This window comes from Cervus canadensis, chromosome 4 (genome assembly GCF_019320065.1).
Source record: "Cervus canadensis isolate Bull #8, Minnesota chromosome 4, ASM1932006v1, whole genome shotgun sequence".
NCBI classification, from domain to species: Eukaryota; Metazoa; Chordata; class Mammalia; order Artiodactyla; family Cervidae; genus Cervus; species Cervus canadensis.
In genome coordinates, this window is record NC_057389.1 from 87,679,721 (window position 1) to 87,690,291 (window position 10,571).

Here is a 10,571-nt window from a genome sequence, read left to right on the forward strand (position 1 = left end):
AGAAAGGGAAAATGGCATCCTGTGATACGGGAATGTAGTATGACATTCACATGTCAGTGTTCACAGAACAAGGTCTCATTAGCATGCAGCCACCACATGCGCTGATGAGTGGGTCATGCCTGCCTTGGCCCTGCGGGGGCAGGCCGAGTTATTTCAGAGGGGGTGTTTGCCCCTAAAGCCGAAAATATTTACCAGGTGGCCCTTTTTACAGGAAGGATAGGAGCCTCCTCTCACCAGTGGCCCCTGGATCGACCCCTCATGGGGGTCTTGTCCCCTCTCTCACCTTCCCTGCTGGAGAACCTGGGTTACAGCCCCACAAACTCCTCCACCTACCTGCTGTTTTGGTCACCTCAAACTCCTCATTTTTCAGGGGAACGTCGCTCTCTTTCTCAAAAGCAGCTTTCGACTGAAAGGGAACAAGTGGAAACTTTTCTAATCAGGAAAGAACACGGCTCGGTTTGCTTCCTGGAGCAACAGAGACGACAGACTCGAGATGCTTTTTTAAGCACAGAAAAGAGAATCCAGTGGAAGTAGCGGGTTAATCCACTTACGAGACCGTCAGCTGGCTTCAAACCTCATGCCTTGCTGCAAATCCGAGGAGGGAGGCATCTAATTCAGTTTTTCCCTTTAGCTGATGTATGGAAATGGCATACAAGCATGGCTGTCTCTTGAATGTAATTTTTAAAAATCAGAACTGTGTCTTTCTCAGATCAGTTAGAGTAATGGAGTTTTACAGTAAGAGTTTTACAGTAAGAATAGATTACTTTAGACACAATTTTGTGGTTGTAGTTTGGTCGCTAAGTCGTGTCTGACTCTTGCGACCCCATAGACTATAGCCTGCTAGGCTCCTGTTCTTTAAGAAGTGGAGATTCCCAGGTGGTGCAGGGGTAAAGACTCCACCTGCCAATGCAGGAGAGGTAAGAGATGTGGGTTCAATTCCCTGAGTTGGGAAGATCCCCTGGAGGAGGGCATGGCAACTCACTCCAGTATTCTTGCTTGGAGACTCCTCATGGACAGAGGGGCCTGGCAGGCTACAGTCCATGGGGTTCCAAAAGATATGGACATGACTGAGTGATGGAGCATGAATGCATGCAAAGAAGAGACCCAAGAGAGTGATGAATTAACAGACTGATGGTCAGTCTGATGTGTCAACTGGGAGGAGCCATGGTAGCGTTAGGCAATCAGACCCTGGTGGGGGCTGCTGGGGGGGCCACTGCTGTGACAGAGGTTCATCCTGAGCTGACTTTAAGTCAAAGAGATGGTCCTTGATGACCTGGGGATGCCTAGGGGAAGAGCTGAGGCTTCCCTGGACGAAACCCCGCCAACAGCCAGGCCCCCACAGCGGAAGCCAGTTCCTACAGTGAATCTCTCATGTCTGTCTCTTGTTGGTTCTGCTTCTTGGGTTGATAAAGTAGTTTTCACACTGTTCCTGACTCAGATGCAGAAGCAGGCATGGGCTCTGCAGAGTGGCTGGGCTCTGAAGGGGGTTGTGGAGGTCAGGAGCATGGCAGAAGGTGCTGGCAGAGCTGTGAACCACAGGTCACTGGCGCCAAAGGATGTGGGGCCCTCCCAATACCAGTGAGCCTGCCCCCTGGGCCCACTTCTGCCCTATCCCCAGGGCTGAGCCCCCCTGCCTCCTGGCTTCCTGCCAGCTTGGCCAGCAGGGGACATAAGTGGGAGGCTGGTAAAGCCTTACTGGAGGAAGACCAGTCTCTAGGGGCCAACTGGGATCCCCTCTGGGTACTGCAACCTGCGACCCCCAGGCCTCCTTCTAAGGGCTTGGTATCCATCTCCTCATTATTGCCACCTCCTCACCCCCAACCTGGGGGTTGTCAAGGCACAGTCCATGGTGGGCCAGCCAGACAGCCCCCAGTCTGGGCAACACTCACGTAGGCCATGCCGTACTCGATCTCGGCACCCCGCACCTCTGCCTTGAACTGTGTGAAGTACAGGTAGGACTTGCCCTGGGGCCTGCGAAGAAAGGTCGGGAGACAGATCAGCCTGGGTCTACGTGTCCTCCATTCCCTAAGAATCTACTTGGGGATTCCATTTTTGGGAAGGACAGACTGGGTGCCCTCAACATGATTTGCTCTTTGCCAGAACATTCTTCCAGCTCCATGATGGACAAGCCTCTTCCCTTTCTGCACGGGAGCTATTTGAGGACAGGAACACTTGCGTCCATTTGCTGAGCACTTCTCATCCCCTGGACAACATCCTAGGTTTGCAGTGGGGGCGGGGCAGGGTGACATCCCCAGAGGGTGAGAAGTACAGTGGTTACCTAGGTAGCAGAGGAGGGTGCTTACAGCTGAGTGTGCCCCTAAGGGGGTGCTGCTGGGTGGGTCAGCTAAGAGGCAGCAGGATGAGGACCCTGCTCTGGGCCTGTGTGGCCCAAGTCTGCCCACCTGGAGGGCTGGCACTCCCAAGTCCATGTGAGATGGTGGTCTACAGGCACGGGGATGCAGCTTGGATGACTAACCTATAATGAGGGGGCCCCACCCCAGCTCCTCTCCTCTAGATGCTTTCCTCTGAGGCCAGGAAGGGGCACAGACAGGCTCTCAACAGGGCTGGTGGTGGCACGTTGAGGACATGGGGCTCCCACCCTCACACTACTCGGTACCCTGGAGTGGGGTACTGCTGTAAGGTACCTCGCAGGAGACGGGGACTGTGCACTGAGGCCAGCACACATTTTCTTAATTAAATGTCACCCTCCCTGTTCTCTATCATATCCCATTTCTTGATCTGTCCCCTGCATTGACCCCGGTCCCTGAGGGTGAGAGCGTAGCTGGGAATTCTGCTGTGTCGGACACGTGTTGATGCTTGAGAAATCGGTCCTGTGGGACCTCTCTGGAAGTCCAGTGATTAAGAATCCACCCGCCAATGCAGGGGATGCCGGTTCGATCCCACATTCCATGGAGCAACTGAGCCTGTGTGCCACAAGAGAAGCCCCCGCACTGTAACAAAGATTCTACATGCAGAAACTAAGACCCAACACAGCTAAATTTAAAAAAAAAAAAAAAATCAGTTCTGCTCGGGCGATCCATTCCAGGCCATGGGGCCCAGAGGAGAAGGGCCAGGATCCGATGACACTGCAGCCCCTCAGGGGGCTGAGCGCCTCCTTCTCAGGCTCCTCGAGCTGGGCTCCAGGCCGTGGGGTTACGAGAAGGGTGGGCATGGTGTCAGCCCCAGGGCGGGAGGTTAAGCCCTTGAATGATGAATGTAACTGAGGGTGATGAAGAAGGGGGCGGCGTCTGGGGACTGCGGCCACTGCCTGAACGCTCCTGCCCCCCGCCCCCCAACCCCCTCTTGGCCTCAGTGTCAACGTGATCTCCTGGAGAGCCCTCCCAGGGAGCTCTCCCCACCCCAGAGGATCGCAGGACTCTGTGGGCCGCCTAGAGCAAAGGTGCCTCATCTGAGGAGGGGGAGATCCCACCCCCAGGACCCTGGCTTACCTCCAGATGGTGCAGGTAAAGTGCTGGTGGTCTTCGCTGGTCCCCAGACTCATCTGCCACTTCTGGGGAGAGAGGACAGCAGGTCAACCCAGGACACGCAGCCTCATCATCACGTACACAGCCCGCAGCACACTGGGAATGAACCCCGATGTCAACTCTGGACTTGGGGTGTTGATGTGTCAGTGCAGGGTCACTGGCCCTCACAAATCCAAGTGGCTGCACTCTGATCAGGGGTGATGGGTGAAGGGAACGGGGATACGGGAAATCCCTGGGCCTCCTGCTCAATTTTGCTGTAAAACATAAAGCCGGTTGGGAAAAATAAAAACAAAAATAAAAGAAGGAAAGACTGTATGCTCATGCTTGCTTGTGTAAGTGCAGAGCAGTTCTTAGAGAAGATGCAAGACCGTGATAACCAAGGCGACACGCAGGACGTGGGTGGCGGCTGGGCAGATGGAAGGTGCCGGAGAGCTTTTCATGTTTTGTTTTTTTTCTTTTCTCTTTCTGAATGACATGTATTAGCTTTTTAAAAAAATTTAATTAAGAAAATAATACTTTAGGGACTTGCCTGGTGGACCAGTACTTAGGTCTTTGTGCTTCCACTGCAGGGGCACAGGTTTGATCCCTGTGAGAACTAGGATCCCACATACCACTCGGTGTGGCCAAAACATTTTTAAAATGAATAATAATACTTTATGATGGTTCCAAAACACACCACTACCAGTTTATTCTCATTTTCAGGGCCTCCAAAAAGTTGGCCAAATGCAAGTTCTGGTGGCCTGAGGTGTTTCTGAGCTTTGCTAGTAAAATGAGAGTGTCTTGTCTTTCCGAAAGAGTAAAGATGGACTCCAATCGCTGATAATTTGTTTTAACACTAGAGCTTTTCCACTAATAAAAACAAGGCCATTTTTATGTTAATTATGATGGGAGTAAATGGTCACTTATAAGCTTTCTGCCTGCAGCATGAAGGCCGGAGCCAATTACTTAGGTGGGGCAGGCAAGGCAAGTGGACCCATATATTTATTTTCTATTTAAAAACTACTGGGACTTCCCTGGGGGTCCAGTGGTTAAGACTCTGCACTTCTACTGCAGGGGGTGTGGATTTGATCTCTGGTCGGCAAACTAAGAACCCTCATGCTGCACGGTGCGGCCAAAAAATAAAATTGAACAAAAAAACAGAAAAAAAACTCCTGCCCACAGTTTCAAGGGCTCACAGTTTTATGCTGTGAAATATACCTGGGATGGTCTTCCATAGCTCTTAAAAGTTCCATGACAGGCAAATCTTTAAACTTTTTTTTTTTTAAGACTATGAAAGCAAACTAAATTAAAACCAAGAGTTTCTTAGCAATACAGCCAACCTCCCTCTGAGTGGTTTGTTAAACAAATTTGACTGTGGTCTTGAGGCTGCAGGCTAGGGTGGGCGGTAGGCGCCCTTGGTGAGGCTCATATTTTGGCATCAGATACGCACATAAGGGTGTGTTTTGGGGTAGCCTGTTCAGATGGAGCCTCTGTGACCTTCTTCAGGAGGCTGGGGAGATCACGATCTAAGTGACCAGGTGTAAGTGATACACGTAAATGGTCACTGCTGTTGTTTTTCATTAAGATATATTGATAAGTAACAGATGGTGAAATGGACCCATTTGTGTATTTTTTAAAGATTTTTTTATGTAGACCATTTTTAAAGTCTTTATTGAATTTGTTACAATATTGCTTTTGTTTTATGTTTTGGTTTTTTGGTCAGGAGGCATGTGGGATCCTAGTTCCCCAACCAGGGATTGAACACTCACCCCCTGTATTGGAAGGCGAAATCTTAACCAGGATCACCAGGGAAGTCCCTGTGTCTGTTCTGAGTTACCCAACTGCGACACAGATCCGTTCTGTCTCTGCAGTTGTCTATTCACCATCCCTGTGGAGTCAGTCCCTTCCTGCAAATTCCCAGTAATCACTGATCTGCTTTATCCTCATAGTTGTGCCTTTGCACAATGCCACCTGAGTGGAATCACAGCCGCGGTCTCCTGAGTTGGTCAGTCTCACTCTGCCTAACACATGTCTGATTAATCTGAGTGGTTGCATGTGTATCAACAGTTCACTTACCTTTAATAGCTTTACTGAGAAACAGTTTATATAATACACAATATGCTCTTTTTAATTGCACATTTCAGTGTTTCCTAGTACTTTCAGAGCTGTGCAACCATCACCTGTATAGCCACTCCCTTTTCCCGGGGATCTTCCCTGCCCAGGGATCAAACCCAGGTCTCCTGCATTGCAGGCAGATTCTTTGCTGTTTGAGCCACAAAGGAAACCCCTACCTAATTCTCACCATCCCCCAAAGAAGTCCTAAACCCATGAGCAGTCACCCCCACTCTCTCCCCCAAGCCCTGACAACCAGGAAACCACCGTGTCTGTGGATCGGCCTGTTCCGGACGTTTCCCATCAGTGGAATCACACCCTGTGTGCCCTTCTGTGCCTGCTTCTCTCACTGACCATTGTGTTCTCAGGATCTGTCCACATAGTAGCGAGCGTCTGGGCCTCACCCCTTTCCATTGCAGAGTGATGTTCCTGTGTGTGAAGGACCATGCTGTGCTCATTCATCACCTGTTGAGGGACACTTGGGTGGCTTCCACTTGTTAGCTATGACGAAATCACACTGCTCTGAACAGTCACGTGCGAGCTTTGTGTGGACTTAAGTTCTCATTTCTAACAGGCGGATACAGAGGATCCAGTGGGCTGTTTCCTGCCAACAGGGCAGTGGGCCAGCAGCCAGAGAGCCGGTGGGTCACACTGTCGTGTTCCCGTGCTCCGCTGTGGCCCATGGTCTCTGATGATCATTGTTCTGGCTGGTGCTGCTGGAACAGGTCGTGCTGGATACGTCTGCTCTGAGGTGTTTCCCTCGGGAAGAATTCCCTCATCCGAAATGGAAGAACTGAGCCTGTCGCTGGCTCAGAATTTGTGACCTAGCCACTGTCCCAGGAGTGAGCCTGGCTCTCCCGTGAACTGTCCACCCGCAGGATCCTGTCAGGGAGGCACTGCTGGTGATGCAGGCTGTGTCCTGCCTCAGGGTAGTGGTCAAAGGGCTGCACCTTGGGGACTTCAGTCACATTCCAGTTGAGGGGACCTGGGTCCTCAGCCTTAGGGGCTGCCATGTCCTCGTGTGTGAAGTGGGGGTAATGACAGCCTCCCAGGGTTCTGAAGATGAAACATGATATGTGCCTGGCTTAGCACCGCTCGGGGTGCCTGGTAAACTGCAAGGTGGGTGGGGACATCATGATTTTATTATCCAATGAACTGACCATGGACACAACCATGGGCTTCCCTGGTAGCTCGGATGGTAAAGAATCCACCTGCAATGCAGGAAACCTGGTTTCGTTCCCTGGGTCAGGAAGATGCCCTGGAGAAGGAAATGGCAACCCATGCCAATATTCTTGCCTGGAGAATTCCACGGACAGAGGAGCCTAGTGGGTTACAGTCCATGGGGTAGCAAAGAGTTGGACATGACTGAGTGACTAACAGTTTCACTTTCACAACCAAAGAGGCAGGGAATGCGCTGATGAGGAGAAGGTGCTTTGGGACTAATCAGGAGCCTGAGATGGGGCATGGCTCTACCAAGAGGTATGGACTGGGGTAGAATGTTCTACCACCTGTCACCACCCCACAGTGGACTGGACTGCTTGGAGAAGCAGTGAGGCCTGGAGGTGTCTGAGGGAGCGGTGAACAATCCCAGGATGCCCGTGGTCCTGGCGGCAGGAGGAAGGGCTGCAACAACCCTTGGTTCCATTGGGAAGGGTGTCACCAGGCGTTCACTACATTTCATTACAATACTGTTGCTGGGAGTCATTTACTTTTATTTACAAATCGGATGTATCCAAAATAAGGAAAGTGGATTTCATGTCACTCTTTTATTTTAATTATCTATTTATTTATTTGGCTGCGCTGGGTCTTGGTTGGGGCTTGTGGGATCTAGTTCCCTGACAAGAGATTGAACCTGGGTCTCCTGCATTCGGAGCGCAGAGTCTTAGTCACTGGACCACCAGGGAAGCCCCAACTTCATATCATCCTTGCCCAGTGGCTTTCGCCTTGGGGTAATTTTGTCCTCCAGCAGACACTGAAGGACACTTAGACATTGTCTAAATTCACAGGTTCTAGGAAGTAGGAAGTGGACACATCTATTTTGGAGGACCTCATTCAACTCACTACATTATGTGAAGAATTACCACAAATTTAGTAGCTTAAAAGCATGCCCATTCATTAGCTTATAGCTCTGTAGGTCAGAAGTCTGGGTGTGGCAGGGCTGGGTCCTTTGTTCAGTCTCACAAGCTAAATCAGTGTCAGCCAGGGGCTTCCCTGGTGGTCCAGTGGTTAAGACTCTGCCTTGCAATGCAGGGGATGCAGGTTTGATCCCTGGTCGGGGAACTGAGATCCCACATGCTGCATGGCATGGTCAATAAAAAAAATGAAATAAAAATGGAAGCCAGACTGCATTCCCACCTAGAGATCTGGAGATTGGGGTCCTCTTCTAACTCACCTGGTTGTGGTGGGGTTCAGTTCCTTGTGATTGGAGGGGTGAAGCCCTGATCTCCCTGCCACCAGCCAGGGGCTGCTCTGTGCTTCTAGAGGCCATACATCCTACCTCCTCAAAGTCAGCTGTGGTGCTCTGGTGCACTATTCCTGTCTTATGCTTCCAATCTCTCTCATTCTGTCTTCTGCCATCAGCTGGAGAAACCAGCCAGCATGGAACTCGGGACCTCAGTCGCACACGGAAAGGAATTCTGCCAACCACTTAGATCAGTATGGACGAGGGCTCTCCCCAGAGCCTGCAGGTGAGAGCCCAGCCGGACTGACACCTGGATCTTGGCTTTGTGAAGCATCCAGCTGAGCCGACAGGGACTTCTGACCTTCAGAACCGCAGGATAGGTACTTCCTCTGTGGTCCAGTGGATAAGACTATACTCCCAATGCAGGGAGCCTGGGTTCCATCCCAGGTTGGGGAACTAAGATCTCACACACTGTAACTAAGTCCTCGTGCCACAACTACTGAGCCCTCATGCTCCAGAGTCCATGCACCACAATTAGAAAAGCCCATATGCCCCAACAAAGACCCAGGGTAGCCAAAATAAATAACTGGGAAAAAAAAAAAGAATGATGCGATAATAATTGGGCACTGTTTTAAGCTGTTCAGTCCGTGTTACTCAGCACAGAAGATGAACATGATACTGCTCACAGAGGCTCATGAGAATGGCAGATTCAGGTCTCACATCCCTCTTTCTGTCCATATGTCTGTTCACTCTATGGAATTATGAGTAGAATCTGCCATCACCATTGGACTTGAGCACTATCTTTTATTGCTTAGGCAAGAATAGTCCAGTGTCCTCTAGAGAGCAGGTCTGTATGACAATGGATGCTGTCGTACTAAACTACATGGAGTTTTGAACAACTCACCTCATTGGTCCCTCCTTGAGATGCATAGGTGAACACACAGGTATATTTGTCCTAGAGAATTGAAGGGAAAACGTCTCAGTAGCAGATAACTTAGTAGTAGATAGCATTGGAGGTTCAGGGTCTCAGAATGTCCCTCTGAGATCCAGAATCAAGAAGATCCTGCTTTTGAGTATCTACACTCAGAGGAAGGAGGCAGAGTCAGAGCCTTCCGGCTGATGTCCCTGGAGGCCAATATCCTTGGAGGCCAGGAACTTCCCCACCAGCCTCCCCACTTGGGGAGCTTCTGGCTCTGGACAAACAACCCATGTGGCTTCCAGAAGGGGAGATCACATCTCCTCCACAACCCACCCATTTAGGAACATGAAATCCGGAAGTAGGGACACCTGCGGTCCATCTCTGCTCCACTGTGGGCCTTGGGCAAGTGCAAAGCTTTCTGTTTCTTCACCTGGAAAATGGGCCTCACATAAAGAGTCTGGCACAATATCGGGTTGTAAGGAAGTAATAAACAAATAATGACTATTGATATCGTTGTTAGAGTGGAAAGCAGGACTGGGAGAGGAAGCAATTTCTCCAACAAGCTGAGGATGGGCTAGACTAGACCTAGGCCTGCTGCCTCTAGATAAAGAGGGTCTGGCCTCAGATTTCAATGAAAAAGATGGGGGACCTTCTGCAATGGAAGAAAAGAGCAACATCTGTCTACTTCCTTCCTGGTCAGAGCTGAGGCAGAACGACCTTCTGTGGGGCCTGGAGGCATATGCCCCAGGGCTTCCTGCTCTCCTCTCCCCACCTCTGCGCCCATCATGCCCTCCAATAAGGAGGGACTCACTTGAGTCTAAACCAGACAATCCTGAAGGAAATCAACCCTGAATACTCATTGGAAGGACGAATGACTGATACTGAAGCTGAAGCTCCAGTACTTTGGCCACCTGGTGTGAAGAGCCGACTCATTAGAAAAGACCCTGATGCTGGGAAAGACAGAATGCAGGAGGAGAAGGGGACGACAGACGACGAGATGGTTGGATAGCATCACTGACTCAATGAACAAGAGTTTGCGCAAAATGCGGGAGATAGTACAGGAAAGGGAAACCTGGCATGTTGCAGTCCATGGGGTCGCAGACTCGGACACAACTGAGCGACTGAAGAACAACACTTGGGTCTGAGGGATGGGGCTGCTTGGGCACGATGGGCAAGTGAGATGAGTTAGGGACTGAGGCTAGTGACCCAGCCCCCTCAAAGAAGCCAGCCCCCAGGAGCCTCGCCTCCTCTTCATTCATTCTAGCTTCCCTACCAAGTCCCGCCCCCTAACCTAAGGCCCTGCCCCTACCGGGGCTGCCCTCCTGGTCCCGCCCCCACCGGTCAGCACCCCCTCCCCAGGCCATGCCCCGCCTAGCACCATCCCTCAAGCCCCCGGGGTGTCTGAGGCACGTACCCCAGGGCCCACGTTCTGGGAGAAAGAATGCACCACGCCGCCAGGCCGCACGTCAAACGCCACCGTCGTGGGCTCGGACACCGCCTCCACCGGCCTCAGCGCCACGGCCGCCAGGAGCAACGAGACCCACAAGTTCGCGCCGCCGCTGCCATTCCTTCTTCCGCTGGGCGCTGCCATCTTGGGATCAGGTTCACGGGGGCAGGGACGGCGGACGGAGCGCGGTGAGGGACACGTAGGGAGTCTGGCGGAGGCCACGTCGTC

General features: G+C 51.5%; 1 protein-coding gene across 1 annotated transcript in view; it reads right to left on the reverse strand.

Annotated features, from left to right (window-relative positions):
* MYDGF (myeloid derived growth factor) overlaps nt 1-10,571 on the reverse strand; it is a 12,112-nt gene extending 1,541 nt beyond the window's left edge. The window contains exons 1-5 of the mRNA XM_043466266.1: nt 10,311-10,571; nt 8,882-8,932; nt 3,450-3,511; nt 1,890-1,971; nt 334-406 (exon numbers count right to left, since the gene is read on the reverse strand). Coding sequence (XP_043322201.1) covers nt 334-406; nt 1,890-1,971; nt 3,450-3,511; nt 8,882-8,932; nt 10,311-10,487 — 445 coding nt within the window. The 5' untranslated portion in view covers nt 10,488-10,571. The remainder of the gene's footprint in view (nt 1-333; nt 407-1,889; nt 1,972-3,449; nt 3,512-8,881; nt 8,933-10,310) is intronic.